The sequence below is a fragment of the Miniopterus schreibersii genome (assembly GCF_964146895.1).
Source record: "Miniopterus schreibersii genome assembly, chromosome: 4".
Lineage (NCBI taxonomy): Eukaryota > Metazoa > Chordata > Mammalia > Chiroptera > Miniopteridae > Miniopterus > Miniopterus schreibersii.
The window spans coordinates 50,869,114-50,886,935 of record NC_138105.1 but is presented as its reverse complement, the minus strand read 5'-3'; the positions used below and the strand labels follow the sequence as shown (position 1 = coordinate 50,886,935).

The following is a 17,822-nucleotide window of genomic DNA, read 5'->3' as shown; positions in this document are numbered from 1 at the left end:
TTCATATTTCCCCCTTATGTTAAACTTGATCTGTGTATGACTATAATGGTCAGCCTGTTTTGCATGTAGCTTAAAATGGAATAATCTTTAGATCTTTAAAACATTAAAGATTTAAGTTCAATACAAACAAAAAAGCAATAATAAAAAGACCTTGTTGTTATTCAATTTTTCAGGAACAGTTATAAAAAGAACAAAGATCTTTAAATACCTGTTAGTATTAGGGAACAATTTGAATAAAATTTTCCAGCTCTCATAAGGTTCTTTTCTATTCACGGGGCCGTTTCATAAGCAGTGTCTTGCATGGGCATACCACAATCCATAGGTTATATTACTATCCACATAAAACAGGATATAGAAACTGAGACTCTGTCTTACCAGTAGTCTTCTAGCCAGTGATCAGCAGGGCTGGGATTTGATAGTCTTTGCTTCTTCCCAAAGTGGGAACCTCTCTACATGTGAAAGACTATCCAGTCTAGCTGATAGTTTAGTTCCTGACAATGCATGGATATGTCTCCGTCCTATTTATGCCTCACGTATAAGAAATATTATTTTTATTTTCTCTTTTGGAAGATGGTAATAAACCCATGGGCTCAAATATGTGTAGTGCCATCTGTATAAGATATACAGTCCTAGAGGAGAGTCACTGAGAGGCAGTGTACACCCTACTTAGGAGCATGTACTCCAAAGCAGACTTCAAATCTTAGTGTCTTCACTTAAATTTAAAATAATTATTATTATTAATAATAATAATAATAATAAATACCTTAGGAAGTTGCTAAACTGTTCTGTGGCTCAGCTTCTTCTATAATACAATGACGACAGTGATAATAGCAACTTCCAAAGGTCATTATGAATAATAGGTGAGGTAGTAAATACAAACTGCCTAGGCTGTGCCTGGTAAATAGTAAGCACTATGGAAATACTACCCTGACTATTAGAAAAACTAGCCGAACTAGAGATATTTTTATAACGGCATCATCGTGTTTCAAAGTTAGAAATATAATACCCTTACTTAGCAAATGATAAGACTGAGACCTAGGAGAGAAAGTAAATAAGCACAGTCTTTGTCCTTGACAAACTTATATCTAGAGGGTGAAAGAACTTAAAATAACGTGGTGCATGTCACAAAATAAAATCAAGGACTAAATGCCATGAAATCCAGAGGAAGAATGCAATACAGGAGGAGGGGTAGGGAGAGAAGATGTTTTAATTGAGCCTTAAAATATGAATACTTTTATAAATAGGAAAACAGACATTATTATTATTATTATTATATTTTTAAAAGTTAATTATGAGAAAATGGTCCAGGAGTTTCAGGAGCAATCCATGATTAATTGTCTTCAAATCAAGTAAGACATATGTATTTAAAAGAGAAAAATATCAACTTTCAAAACAACTTCAGAATTTTTAAAATGTCTGTTCACTGGTTCTACAAAATTTTTGAACATTTTGCATTTTAGCATTTCTAAGATTTGGTATTTAATTCAGTTTATTTTGGTTTTCAGTTATAAAAGCATGTCAGAACTGAAAAATATATGCAGGTCAGTATGAAGAAAAGTACATCTAACATTTTATTTGGAAAATGTTTAAGTCTTAGGAAAAACCTGTTTACAAGTTTCCAAGTGTGCAGATATAACACATTTTACAGAGGGAACATTTATATGGTTTTCAGCAACAAAATCATATAACAATGACAAAAATATTTCCAAACAACCTTCTTCAGGATAATCTTGTCATAAAACAATTTTCAGTAAAACAACAACAACAAAAGACCGCACAGATATTTTCCTACTTACACCATCCACTTTTGAAAGGAATAAATTACATGTATTGGATTTTACAAAATGTCTGCTAGTCTACTCTGGAAATTACTGTGAGTCATCAGGAAATTTAAACCATTAGCTTTTGTAAAAGAGAAAAGCACTATTTCTGACACCTTTTTAAAGAATTTCCTTTCCACAATTAAACCTGAAAGCCTCTGTGTAATGAAATAGTTAAAATGTTTCTCCACTTTTAATGAAAAGGACGGTAAGGATTCTATTCCCTCGCCTGCCCTTTTCTCCCGGACCCCACACCCAGGGAAGGGCCGAGCCTGCCTTCCACTGCAGTGTCTTCTCACGGCCCTCCGGGGAAAAGCTGCAATTCCTGACCATGACGCCGGGCCCAGCCTGACCTGCTCCCAGCTCCCCAGCCTTCCTTCTCAGGCGCCCTCACCCACTCTCCCTCCCTCCATGCCTCTGACCCAGATGCTCTTAGCCTCCTTGCTGGGCCTCGCAGGAGCCTCCCTAGGCCTTTCGAAGGCTTTTCCCCAAAGGGCCTCCCCTAGAGGGCTCAGTGTCAGCTTCCTAGGCACCTGCTCTCCTCAGAACTGCCTGGGTGAGCCAGCTGCCATCCTGTTCAACACTGTGAAGAGCCTTCCTCTTGTGAGATTGCCCTCACCCTTAGCTTTCCCAATGCCACGTGGCCTTCCTCTATCCTTTTAACTTTTCTGATAAAAATTACTATAAAATTATATAATTTGTATTTTCGGTATTATTTTTCATTGTCTGTCTCCATGCAATTTATTCTAGACTCCAAGAAGGCAAGCTTTTTTAATTTGTTTAGATAATGATACAATCTACACACTGAGAACAATACTTGAAAATAGTCGTACTCAGTATATAATTAATGAACCTCTAAATCTACTTAATTGGTAAAAGCAAATTGCAAAACTGAAAATGCCAAAACTTATTACTAAGATCATCATTATTATTTTATTTAATAAAAACAATTATGTTCTGCACCAAGCTTATTATGAACACCTTTTATTTCTAAATATTTTACAAATAACATTTATTGTTATTTAATCGTCACAACCACCTTTTTTTGATGGATGCACTATTGTTATTCCTTTTTTTTACAGATCCAAGTGAACAAAAGACTAAGGGGACCAATGTCAATCTCTCCCTATTGTAAACTTTCACTTTCAAGATACCCTCATGTATCCACTATGTGTTGCATCAGCATCTGACTAACAGGTGAATTCAGGCCTCCAATATCGGTCCATATATTAAAGATTCATAGAATGCAATATGGTTTTTTAAGATTAAAATAATTATGGATGACATGCTAGAATTCCCTTCCCACAAGTAGTCGTCTTTCACCTCCCTTGTATTGTATACTCTCCACATTGGAGACCATTAGTGTATATTTTTTGTTTTTTGCAGCCACCAACCATTTATCAGGAAAATGATATGTTAAAAGATAACATTCAAAAATATGGAATTGTGAAAAAACATTTTATATATGCTCATCTTTCACCTCAAAATTAACCCACATAGAATGCTCATTTATTACTTAGCATAAATTTGCATTTGTTTACCAATTTTTTTTGCTAGAAAAATTGTTCTCAGACTCTGCCTTGAGAAGCCTATGGAAATGAGAATTATTTGTAGCAGGTGATTTTAACCCTTACCAAAAGAGAACAAAGAAGAACAGCTTTGACCTATTGAGTAACTCTATAAAACTTTGTTTAAATAAAAGGTTCTAATACTGTAAATTGGAAATTTCTCTTCCATATCATAAACACTACAATTCTGTATACATAGTAGACTATGCTTGGCCTGGTGATATTCAGATAATTAAGCCATAATCCTTTGTCCAAAGATTTATTGATTTAATAAACATTTTCACAAATATATTTAAAATAACTTAATATTTTGTTATTATAATTAATAGTAAGAATCTACATATTCAGGCCTTAGCTTCTATATTTCTTAATCATCCATTTAAGTACCATTTTCAGAGTGTTATAGTATAATGAATTAATTTCTAATCTTATTGCTTTGTAAAACTATGTTTAAGATATGCTATATAATGTAATAATTTTGTATTTGTTGCAGCTTTATAAATATATTGATAGAGATATTTTCTTTAATATTTTAAAACATTGTTTATGGATACAATTTACTTACACTATGAGGGTTTTTCTTTCCTTTATTGCTTTGATCTGAAAACCTAAACTCCCTTAAAATCCCAATATACCTATAGGCATACAAATTCATCAATATTTCCTGAGGGGATGCAACAAATACAAAAAATTTTTAAAAGCATGCTACACTTGGTCATAGGCCAGTTGTATCAGCTTCTATAAAAATGATTTATATTGTAAGGGTGAAATACTGGTAATAGCAACAAAGATACACAGAACTTGGGGTTTAATCTTGACATGAAGGAACAGTGTGGCACAGCTTGTTTATCAATCTGACAAGGAGAGTACCATCTGGCTAATTAAGTGAACCTAATTTAAACTAATGATGTAGATTCTCAAGATAATGTGCTAATGGCTAGAGGAGACTGCTGATGACACTTAAGAATACTCCCTAGGTGTTACAATAAGCCACTTCTGTATCCAAGAAGAACCTGATTTTGCTCCACAGAAGACAAAATGAGGTCAGTTGTTTATTAGTTAATCATGTATAGAGCAAAATATCACCTGTATGACCGTCTTACAAATATTTTAATAAGAGGAAAAGCAATAGCCGTTTGATGTTTTAAGCAACACCAAGGTTATATCTTCCATTTAAAAATTATGACCTTTTACTTTTAAATCTGCAGATGGAAATGATACTGATGCAGCCATTGAAAACAAATATACCCTGATGGTAATAATTTATACTGAAGTTTGTAAAATCTTATGTTGTCAGGAAAATATTTTTTTTGTAATAATAAAATATAACAATGCTGTTTAAGGAAGTAAACCACCACGTTAACAAAGATACACATTTTTAAATTACTAGTTTTCATAGAATTTCCTGCACAAATGGTACTTTAAAATTTGGAAGAATTTTCACCTCTAAATCCATCTGGGACAGAATTTTTCTTTTCAGTGCTCTTAAATCAGTTCATTAATTAGTCATAAAAGTGTTCCTTTTATGTTCCTTCTTGGGTTACATATTATTCACTTACATTTTCCCTTTCATTTTTCTGTTCTCCAGTATGTTTCCAAAATTTATTACCGTGACTTTTACTTCAATATTTTCTTAGCTCCTTTCACTCTCTGCTGGGATTGTGTTTATCTCTTCTTTTATTTAATTCTAATAGTGTTGTGACTTTTGTCCTTGATTTTTGAAAAAATTCCCAAAGAGTTTCCTTTTAATTAGTCTTTATGGAAAAAAACCTTCTATACGTTAATTCCATTGTATCTTTATATATGTATCTTATGCTTTCCTCTTCTCATGTAGATTATTCTAATTTCTTCACTTAAATTTTAAAGTCGTGTGGTTAAATGCTTTGTTTTCAGTTTATTAATTATTTTTTTTAAGGTAGCCAAATTGCGTCAAAAGCAGACTTACTTGGAGTCAATGATTTAATCATGATTATCAATATTACTTGATAGTAACATTTTAAATTTATTTGGTATTGTTGATAGCTTAACATTGAGTCAGAGAATTTGTACAGAATAGTTTCATTAATATGTCTTGAGACTTAGTTTATATTCTAGCATGTGGTCATTTTCAGTAAATGTTTCACTTAGTGAATGCTGTGGTCTGAATGTTTGTGTCTCCCCAAATTCATATATTGAAATCCTAACCCCCAAAGATAATGGCATCAGGAGGTGAGGCCCTAAGGGAAGTGATTAAGTCATTAGAATAAGGCCTTCATAAATAAGATTAGTACTTTCATTAAAAGACCCCACAGAAATCCCTCGCCCTTCCCCCAGGCGAAGACACAGTAAGATGGCACCAACTGTGAACCAGAAAGAGGGCCCTCTCCCAATCACGACCATGCTGCCACCTTAGTTTTGAACTTTCCAGACTCAGAACTGTGAGAAATAAATTTCTGTTGTTCACAACCTGTGTTGTATTTAGTATATAGCAGCCTGAACTAAGACAGTAAAATGTTTAGTGATAATGTATATTTAATCATTGTTGGATGCAAAGGTTAATACATAGGTCAGTTAGTTCAAGCAAGTAATAGTGTTGTTCAATTCACATGTTATTAATTTTGGCTGTTGATTTATCTAGTATAGAAGTATCACATGCTTCTCACTTTAACCATATGTCAATCACTTCTAGTAGCATAGCAATAATCCCTTTATAAAATTATAAAAAATCATGTTTTTATTTTCATATTTTCTTAATAGACTACTTTTTACCAGTTCTGTTCCAATTTCTATTGGTGATAAAGTCTATGTTTTTGCATATCTGACAATAAAACAATTATGCTCTGCTTTTAGAATTATATTTGCACTGATTATATAATATTAGAATATATTGTATTTTCACTTAGTCTTCTAATACTACTATTTCACTTTATTTTGGCACTCATTATTGCTATTGAGAAAATTGCTGTTGTTCTTATGGTATTTCATCTGCCATTTTTAAGATCTTCCTTTGTCTTGATGTTTGGCTGCATCATATCAATATATTTAGGTATTGAATTTTTTCACTTGAGTTTCACTGTACTTTCTAAATCTGAGGGTTTATATATTTCATCTTACAGGTTGTATAATAAAGTATAATATAAATGTGTATTTATATATGTATACATTATTTTTATTATTCTATAGAAATTTTTCACTCATTATGACTCATTTTGATATAAAAAATAACTTTCCCTTTTTCCATTATCTCCTCTAATATACTTCTGGAATTTATCATTTCTACTATTAATGGTAAATTAAGTGTGATATATATTCAAACACATTGTTTCTCATTATTAGTGGTAGTCATTCTGTAAAATCACCACAAACACTGAATTTCTGAATTTTGAACCATTCACTGCTCCTAGGGGAAACATAAAGTTAGGTTCCTATGAGACTCTGGTAACAATATTTTCCTCAAGTGCATCAACTGATCAATAATATAAATAACCTTTTTTTAATTGTATTTCTGTTCAAAGACACTTTATTTAGTATATATTGTTTATTAATTAACATTGAACTCAAAGTCAAAGAGCACTACAACTAATGCTTGAATGAAGCTTTACTATTAGTTACATCATAGCTTTTTGTATAAGCATTTCAACACTATATTTGTGTGCCATTTAAACAGCAAAATTGCCAGCAAAAACAAAAAAAAAAAAGAAAAAGAAAAAAGAAAGAAAGAAAAAAAGGACACTAAATACACCATGAAAAGATCACTTGTTTATTGTATATAAGCTCAGCTGGGAATGTGAACGTTGGGTGACAAATTTTTCACCACTCTGTGAATGACCACAAAAGCACCATGAGTATTGATCTTGTGGTTCTAAGTAAATTGAAGAGAGGTGAATTTTTAAGTACAAAATCAGTAAACAGTGAGAATCAACTGAAATAGACTTCTCTGCAGCAAAAAAAGAAAAGCACTAAACAGCTATATGCAAACAAAATAACCTCACAATTATAATGTAAAGCCAAATTAGCTGATACAAGTAGTGAATATTATGTATTTTCATTTATGTAGGACTCAGAATCAGTCAATATTTATGGTGACAGAAATCTATGAAATGGTTACTTTGGATAGGTAATGACTAGAGAGAGTAATAAAACATTATTATTTTAATAAGATCATAAGGAGAACCCATTTAGACTCTCGCTCAGTTTTCTGACCTATAAAAAGTGTTAAATTCTCACCTGAAAAATGTCCACAACCATGATTATATCACAATATGATTTTTAATATTTTAGCATTGTATGTCTTTTACATTCTCCTGGTATTTCATAAGCATTTATAAGCTCTTTGAAAAATAAAATAATTCATGTGATTTTTTACCATTGCGTGAACATTTCATTATTGATATTTTCTATTAACTTAAAATTTTACATCATTTTATAAAACTGGAAGTTATGTGTATGGTAAATGATATTTGCCTTTCTCACTTTTAAATATCTAGTAGGGAACACATATTCAGTCTATGTAGTTTTCTAGTTTGAAAATTGTATGTAAAGACCATCTTGATTATTCCTGAAACACATCTACTTTTAATCTGCTGGGAAAAGTACCTCGATAATCCCAAACAGAATGCCTGTAATTTGTTGTCCTATGTTGCAGCTGGTATTAAAATAAAATTAACCTGGTCAAAAATCTAACTGTTTCAAAATCAGACACATAGGTGAAATATACAGAAAAACATATTCTCACATTAGATATTAGACCATTAGATTAGACATACATGAAAACTGCGTAACTTTGGAGGCCTCAGAATTTTCTAGTATAACAGTTATTCCTCATAATACTCATTATTGTACTTTCACATTAGGAATTGACTGTAAATGTGTAAGCCTGGAAATACCAGAGCTTTGTAATAAAAACACTTTTCATTCTTTTATTTCTAATACCTAATATATCTCATCATAGGCAATCAATAAATGTATACAGGATGGATGGATAGATGGATAATTTCATCAATTCCTGTGAAGCTGTTAAGGACTCTTAGATGAAAAGCCCTAACTTCGAACTTTGTATCACTTTTTTGTGGTTCTAGTCAGGAATCTACATTACAGGGACTAACAGCTTCCTCAATATTCAATTTTAAACAAATGTTGGTGCAAAAAATCTCTGTAAATATAAGGAATTGTTAGGTTCCAGTGTCTCTCAGAAATTCTGACAGCAAACAGGTATGTAGCACTTCTATAGACCAAGCTCTGCTGTAAATGTCTTATAGATATTAATTGACCTAATCCTTAATACACTAGGTCATCAAATAAGGTCAATTCATTCAACATTATTTCATTATAATAGTGATGAGATGCTATAGGAACTTAACTTTTATCTACATCAATTAGCCTATGGTAAAATTGGTTTCATTATACATTCCGTTTAAAGTCACAGAACCTATGGATGATGCTAAGTGAGTATTTATGGTATAACTTTATAAGATATGTACAGTTGAGGCAGGACATCCCCTTCTGTATGGAAACAGGCTTACAAAAGGAAACAGGCTACAAAGGAAACAGAAGAGACAAACAAGAATCAGATTTATCCAGCTGGGCCAAGCACCCTTGTCAAAAGGTGATCTATAACCTATTATAATGCTATTATAATATTATTAGTATTGCAGAGAGACCAGTACCCATCATGCACTGAGGCCATGACACTATTGCAAAGGACCAAAAATGGACAAAAACTCCCCCTCCCATTGAGAAAGTGGTGCCTCTCCTGCCCCACATCAACTCTGCCCAGATCCACCCACCCATAAATTCCTCTTCACTAGCCCAAAATATAAGCCTAGTCTCCAAAACCCTTTAGGGCGACTTACTTCTTGCGGCTGACTGCACTCCCTTTATTTGAGTGTAAAGTTTCACTTTAATAAAACTCTGTGCTTTGCTGAATCTTTCTGTCTCATTCCTGATTTCTTTCTTGTGTGGGGACAAGAACCTGGACACTGCCACTGGGAAGAGGCCTCTCCTGGCCTCCCCATGAGCCCCCGACATCTCAGTTGTTACTTCTATTTATATGTATCTTATAAAGTTATTTTAAGTTTGTTTCTTTTGAACTAAGAAGCCATAGATCACAATAGTCAAGAGCCCAGATACTGGAACCAGATTGCCTTGATGCAAATCCCGCACTGCCCCTTGGTTGTTGTGCAGCTGAGATCAAGCAGATTGTCCACATTGGACAGTCTTGGAAAGATCAGGGAATGAAGTATTTGGTAGCTCAAACCAACATAGTTTTTCATAACCATGTCCATAGAAATACTTGTTAGAGATATTTGTCTCTGTCATTGACCTATGTACATATTAGTATTTTTTTCACTACTATAGTAATTAGGACCTATTAAGTTACTATTATCTAGTAAAGTCTTTTATTATCTCAGCCTTGGCTAAAAATCAAATGAGAAAAATATAATACTGCTTCTGGGATGATAAATAGATACCTTAATTGGCTTCTGACTGGGACTCTCCTTGCTCCAGGAAGAATAAACAACTCTGAGGATGATTTTTGTGAAACTAATCATGTTAGTATTATGATGTGTTTACAGAATCAAATTTTTGAAAACAAAAGATATTTAAATTATTTACTTAATTCGTTAGGCTCAAGGAGCAGAAAGAGGGGAGTGTTTGCAGAAAATACATATATTTTCCAGTTATCCAAGTAATGAAACAAGTTAAAAATGACAATCAAATGGCAAAGCACAAGTTAAAGTAAAGTAAATAATTTTAGTCACTTTCAAAAGTAGGAATCATTCATACCTGAACAACTTTTTGGGATTGCACATCAACAATTAGGACTCTGTCCAAAGTTGGCTGTGCAACATAAATGAACTTGTCTTTGACGTTAACAGCTGAGGCCCACACACATTTCTGAACTTCATCTCCTTCAGCTTTGGGACAGACTTCATCCTGTAATTTAGAAAATAGAAAAATAAAATGAATGTCTTAAATTATAATATGGGCATGGTCATATTCTATATAAAATTAATTGATGTTTTACTACTTTTAGCATCAAAAGTTAAATATAATAATAAATATAAATACAGAAAGAGTTAAATTAATCACAACAGTATATAGTACATACCTAAGCCCATTAAATATTTATAGAAATAAATGTGGATGTTAGATAGTTATTCAGAATGGCTACTTAATTTTTCACTTTGGCATCAGGGTCAAATTTTACAGTCTTTTAATCTGCCCAACCTTTTTATTCTACCTTTTTACCCTAGAACTGCCTTCTGGTTGAATATTGCAGTTTGGGCTTAGTGGCCATAAATGAGGCAAAAAACCCCCAAATCAATCTCTATTTCTTCTTTTCCTGAACTTTGTCAAAAAATGAATTTTGAAGGGATATCTCAGCCCTTGTGATTTGTGCTGGCAGAAACATCACAAATACAAGAAATGTCACTTAGCTCATTATTTTTGTTTCAGATATCCTTTTATTCACTGGTTTATTGGTTTTGTAATTCTCTCAATTTAATTATAGTTAGAAAAACTACTAACGAGATTTTTTTGAACTGTACACAAAATATGTGTGTTATGATAAATACTTTTTTATATTATGATATAATGATCAACATTGATTTATGTATTTTACTTGCTTTATGATATAGGTGTGATCAATGATTACTGATATCTAATTTATTGATTTGTATACTCCAGTTAGTTAGTAACTCTTAAATTAAATACTCTCTTCTCTAATTCAAGTAAAAACCTAATTTTTCATCCGAAATTCCGTTCACTATTTATATTTAATAATCATGAAACAAAATCAACGTTTTCATTATCAGCACCACAAAACATTTTTTTTAATTCAAAGATAATACAGCAGATAAACCACATTAGGCATTTAATGATTAAAATAAACAATTCAACAGTGTAACCCTTCTCAGGTAGCATGACCATAATAGGTGGTTTTCCTGTTAGCATAACATTTGGAAAATGATGTAAAAACCAGAGCACTCTGGAATGAGAAGTCCAGTTTGTGGTCTGCTGTTTTTGTTCTCCGAGCTTCAGATCTGATTCAGGAGGACCTGGAGTGTCTACTAATTTTTAAGATCTAGTGCAGAGGTTGTCAGGTTCGGCCAGAACACCAAGAACACAGAGCGGTAATGTCTAAACAGCACAGGTTGTTTCAGGCTCCTAGGACATTAGCAAAACAAAATAAAACAATTCCCCCCCACCCCCAAAAAACCAAAAAACCCTGAAAACTAAACTTCTAATGTATGCTTCTGGTAGTTTTAGAGATATGAAATTAAATCCATTTCATGGACTGTAACTCCATTTTATTCTATGATGACTACCTGTAGGGTTATCCTGAATAATGTCCATGGCACAAACCTGAAGGCAGAAACCTGTTCTCAGCACATGCCCAGAAATAGAGAAGAATATTGTACTTTTCATTCATCAATTTACTGAAATGTTATTTTGTATGGCTAACATTTTCCCTCAGAAGTACATTAAATATCTTTGAGAAGAACCTATTTTGTGATAATCAAACACTATATAAAATATGTACTTGAGAGGCATGAAGAGGTGAGAAAAAAGTGGGACCTAAGGTTGATGAAAGGCTCAGAATACAGGGAAATTGTTTACAAATTCTTTGCTGTTGTGTAAAAGTTACCAATGAAGCCTGACAAAATTACAGGAAGTGTGAGTGGCCTGACACATAACTGTCATACAAACAACTGCTGAACCAGGAGCAATTTCCACCCCTTTGTTTGCTACAAAACTATTCAACAGTAAAATAAATGACTCTGCTGGGAATTACCTCCTATTTTTATGCTGTCCCTATAGGATGTCCCTGGCCAGATTCACAATCATTTTTACAAAGCCATTAAAAGTTTCCTGTCAGTCAGCCTCAATTTTCTTTGCTTCCCTTTATGCCATTATTTCTGATTACAGTCTATTAGGTCCCATTTTACAATAGCACTCTTATTTTTTTAGATTACATAAATTAATATTTATTCCTGTGGATAAAAATTGTAGAGGAATGTTTTCACATGCATTATGCTCTTAATGGGATAAAAGAGAAGCTAAAAAATACCAGAGATGCAAAATAAGATTAAGATAATACATACTGATGAGGAAAATTGTCACAAATTCTATCAGAGTGTATCATTAAATTACTTTTTGTAGAAATGTATAACTACCATTTAGAGCAAAAAGAATTAATAAGATATTAGAAGTCATGAGGATGAGTAGTCAGTAAGAAAACGGCAATTCTAGTTCATTATAAGAAATTGTCTATTTCTCTTTGGGTTATTTCTACATTTAATTACATATTTACTGGGTATGTATCAACCTATCAAAAATTGTGAAGGGGTACAAGATATATTACTAGCGATGATGAAAGTTTTGACTTAGCAATTAAAATACTGTTGATAATACCTGATTTGCTAAACATACGTAGGTTAAATAGATTTTTAAAAGCACTCATCTTTTACAGCCCCCTTTGGGCACATCTTGCGTCATTCGTGGCAGGAACGCATGCTATTGTCACAAGTAGCCTCGTTTCCCTTGCACCCAACTCACCAAGTTTCCGCCCCCAGTCCCTCCTCTCCTTCTTCTCTAATCACAGATTCGTGCACCGTCCTTTGCCTTCGGAAAGAGCTGCCCTACATTTCATTTCTAACTATAGTTATGTCTCCAAGTACTCAAACCTGCACACTCTCCTGTAATTTAAGAAGCCAACAATAAAACATAATTACTTGGCTTCATCTGCTTTCCCTTCCAGTCCGTCTAAAACCTCACTTCCATCTCCTGACCTGTGGGCTGCTCGTCCTTCAGGCTGGCGTTCAACATCCTACCCCCTCCAAAAGAGGTGTCCTGAAAAGTCACGGAGGCTTCAGAATTTCCAATCATTAGTCTTCAGTTCTTGTTGGGAAGCACTTACTGACCACTTACTATGTGAAAGGTACTGTGTAAAGCTATGTTTGGAAATAAAAACATGAATATGAGAGAATGCCTGCTCTCAACTTGCTTAGCATTTCTTCTGTGTTTGGCTGTCCAGGCAATTGGTTCTTCCTAAAATGTTCTTTTATTCTTGTAAAACAAGGATCGGCAAACAAGAGCCCCAGACCAAATCCAGTCCACTGCCTATTTTGGTATTTTTGTCCAGGAACTCAGAATGTTTTTAGCATTTTTAATGGTAAAAATGAACAAAGAGAAAGAATACTATTATTTCATGACTTATGAATATTCTATGGAATTCAGACTTACATAAATAAAGGTTAATTGGAACACAACTACAACCATTTATTTAAATTTTGTCTGTGAGTGCTTTCATGCCATAATGGCAGACAAAAGCCATATGGACTGCAAAACCTACAATATTTACTATCTGAACCTTGGAAGAATAAAATGTTGCTGAACAGGGCTTCTAGGATATGTCCCTACCCTAGTTATCACTTTAATCCTATTAGTTAAAATTCTGTCTATAATGGCTTCTTTATCTTCTGTTCTCTAATTGTGAATTCAAGAAAGCTAAACCTCAGACTCTGGTTTTCTGCTCTATTTCCTTTACATTAAATTCCTCTGAGAGGACTTGCATTCTTATTGCTTTATTATTGCCATGGCCAGATGACACCCAGGCCTTCCACATTTGGTCCCTTTCCAGACAAAACTGTTGAATGAACAATTTGAAATGATGACATAATAGAGGAAAAAAGTATGCTATACTAATGGATGTAGTAAAAGTGATTTGACATTAAGTAGAAAATAAATTAAAAAAAAGTAAAATACGTGCACACACTCATAACCACACATAGATAGATAGATGATAGATACATTAGATAGGTAAGAGATACATGCACAATGATAGATAATAGATAGTATGTACCTGGAGGTAGATAATAAGGCTTGATTTATATTAGGGAACTTTAAAACCCTCAGCAGTTCTATAAAATAACAGGATTATTAGCTAGTAAAATAACAAAGAGCAAAATTGACAATAATAATCATGAATAAACCTATGTATAGAACATAATTATAGTTGGTATGTAAAATATCCTCTCTTTAAAGTTTTAATGTAGATTTAGTAATCAAAGGAATACCAGGCTTAGTTGCATGGGTAACAAAGCACTGAAAAGGCAGCTAATTAAACATTAATAGGTTAGGTTTCTCAAAGACATAAATAAAAGTAAATATTTGATTTTCTGCATAACTCGGAATACAAATGCATCATGTAATATACATAGCTGTGAAAGAAAACAAACTGGCATTAGTATTATAATGAAGGTAGAAATAAGTATGTAACAAAAAAAGTTGACCTAAGATATATACATCCAAATTAGGCATTGAACTAGTTGGCATTGTGGATTCACCCAAGGGTAGTATATACACACTCCTAGATAAGTACAGGACCACTGGAAACGTGTATTGAGTCACAGGTGTAGAGAGAGGGTTTGGTGTTTTAATAAATACGCAAATATAAGCATTTAAGTTTGAAATATTTCCTCAATAAATATATGTTTAAGTTTTTAACTGTCACTTATAGCAAAAAAAACATGTATATTTTTCAATCATGATGTTAAACACTAGGCCATGTCATCCAGAATCATTGAGAACTAAAATCTAGAACAGCATGATTCAAAATGTGGTCTTTGGACAAGTACCTGTTGGCATATCATCTGTTATTAAGCTGATAATATTACAGAAATTAAAGATAACTATTTAGAATCTTTTATAGCAATTTACATTGCCATAATATCCACATGCATGATTAGTGGACCTATCCCCTTGAACAGAATTTAGACCAGCTTGGACCCTGTCAAGCCTACCTGAGGGTTTCATGGGGTGGAAACTACCTACTGGTTTTAAAAAAAAATAGATTGAGCAAAACCCAAAGTGGTTCTTTCCCACAAATCATTTTAATGGCACTAATTTTTAGCTTTCTTTTCTTTTCTAGTTTTCTCTCTCTTTTAAGTATCACTTTTTAAAATCCAAAAGTCACAATTCAAGTCTATTAAGAAAAATAGAAAAGTGAATGGAACACTTGAAAAGCTAATGTTTACTTTATCAAACATAATAGAATGTCAATAATTGCTCTCAATGAGGATTTGTCTAGTTTATCATGAATCCAGACAAATGAGACAAGGGTTCTTTTTAACTAGATTGGAATATTTAGGTTTCGATTCCCAGAATATATTTTATAGCCACATGGAAATGTATATAATAAAGTTAAACTATTTGTGAATATATTAGATATATTATGTATTTTTAATCTTGCTTTGCAAGATTTTTTAAAAAACTAGATCTTACAATAATGCATTAAACAATTTTATATCAATGGCTATCTCCCTTAATTGGAACATTTTTTCAAGAGAAAATGAGGTTAAATTACTTTCATCAATTTTTAATTGAGATCACTGCTTATAACCCAACCAATACAACTGCTCTTTTCTTAATTAGATATTTTCAATTTATCTCATTCTATCTGCCTTTTCATTTATTAAAATGTCATAAATAATCTAGTTCATATTAGTCAAAACGTAAGTAGTCACGTCAAGTTAGGGGCTGATTTTCCTTAATTTAACCTATTTTAGAAAACTCTCATAGCAGAATTTTGATTCTAGTATATCAAGGTACAAAGATCACATGACAGAAATTTTCATCTTTTCTTTTGAGACCAGAGGAATGTATTTTTGTCTTTCAGTGTTACAATAAAAATGAAGCTGATAGCATTATGTTATTAGAAACACTAAGAAGACAGGATTTGAGGTCAACCAGACCTGGATGTAATAACATTCAGCTCTATACTCATAGTAACGATGTTAATACTCCTTTTAAGCTTTGTTTACCTCACTGGTATAATAATATCGCCCATCACATAGGATTATTATGCAGGTTAAATAAATCATGCTTGAAAGTGATCAATAAATGTTACCTGTTATTTTCATATAGAAAATTCTCTATGGGCTACATGTAATAAAAACTATAATAATCTACACATTTTTCATACAATTGTTTATTCAAATTTCCATAATGTTTTTAATAGACATTCACTATGGATATTTGAAAGTTTTAAAGAGTTACTCTTAGCATGGAATGCCTGTTGAATATGTGGTCGGGAGAATTAGTTTTTCCCCCTTTATTATTTGGCAGGTCTGTGACATTGAACAAATCACCTGACTTTTCTCATCTCTCCATTAGGATATTGTCAATTGTTTTAATAAAAAAAAAATTCAAAGCTATACAAATTATTTCTACTCTGCTGAAACAAAAAATGTTTTACCAGTTCATAAAAATACTGTTTTAGGTTAAAATAGCCTATTTAGAAAAATAAATTTAGAGATTTTTAAATTTCAAATGCCTGCAGAACATAAGAGAAGAAAACACCAGACATTTTGTAAATACAGGACTAGATGGTTTGTGTCTTGGTTCTCCTGCTTCCTGTAAATGAACTGGAATCTTGGCCAGGGTTGGTCTAGATGCCAGTGGGCACTGAGAATCCCAGGGGTGGGACTTAAAGTCTGTTGGGAAAGGCGTAAATTTATATAATGGGAAAATCAAACTAAATATCAAGACCAAAGGCTTCCAATGAGGTTGAAGAACAAATAAATAGAGACTGGCAGAAAGTTATTTGAACTGAAAGAGAACATTAAACATGAAAGGAGTCAGACAATTATGGTGTATATCAGGAAATGTAAATTACATCGGCCTAGGGTGTAGGGTGGATCAACTTCACTAAATGGTAGTGTGCATAGTTGGAATTAAAGAATTAGTTATGTTTATTTCTCCCCCAATGTAATGAAGATTTGATTTGTAGAGAAGCAATGATATTCTCTCCTAACATTGTTTCATAAAAACAATTAGTGAGTGAGTTAGCTAAGGGAAAAAATCAGATTAATTTTTTTTTCTTACCAAGTAACACATAAACCTAACTGACACTTCCCCCCACAAAAAGCTGACTTTAGTGTGTAAACCTTTCTTTAATAAGATGAAAAGTTCATTTTAATCATGACATCACTTTAAACACTAGTGAATATCATCGGGAGATGGGCCTTACTTCTTGCAAACACATCCTGTACTAGTTTCTTTAAGTAGAAGTGGAGAATATTTGCTTAAATGGTCCCTTTCAACTAACGATTTATAGACTCATAATTTAAAAGATCAATAAAACATTTGTTTAAGTACTCAAAGTATATACAAGCCTGTCTACAATTTCTCTGACATCTGGATATCTAATTTTCTTTATTAATTTGAAAACAGGGAGAAGGCTTCATAAGGTAGTCTTTTTAATTTTGATTAATGAGCTTAACTCTGCCTCCTTACAGCTTCCAATCATTTAGAATTTGGTTCTTTTTGAAGCAAATAGAAATACTCTTTCAAATTTTACATAAAAGTCTGTCAAATGTTTAAAGATAGTTTGTGAATGTGTTAGTTTTAAAACATGGTTGTTAGAACTGAACTTCAGGTTTCTTACTTC

The 17,822-nt window shown here is 32.7% G+C and overlaps 1 protein-coding gene across 3 annotated transcripts in view; it reads right to left on the bottom strand.

The window, feature by feature from the left end:
* The window catches only part of FSTL5 (follistatin like 5), a 494,012-nt gene that overhangs the window by 54,440 nt on the left and 421,750 nt on the right, over positions 1–17,822 (bottom strand). For all 3 annotated transcript variants that reach the window (XM_081134469.1, XM_081134467.1, XM_081134468.1), the window contains one exon: positions 10,154–10,303. In XM_081134469.1, the coding sequence (XP_080990595.1) occupies positions 10,154–10,303 (150 nt within the window). The remainder of the gene's footprint in view (positions 1–10,153; positions 10,304–17,822) is intronic.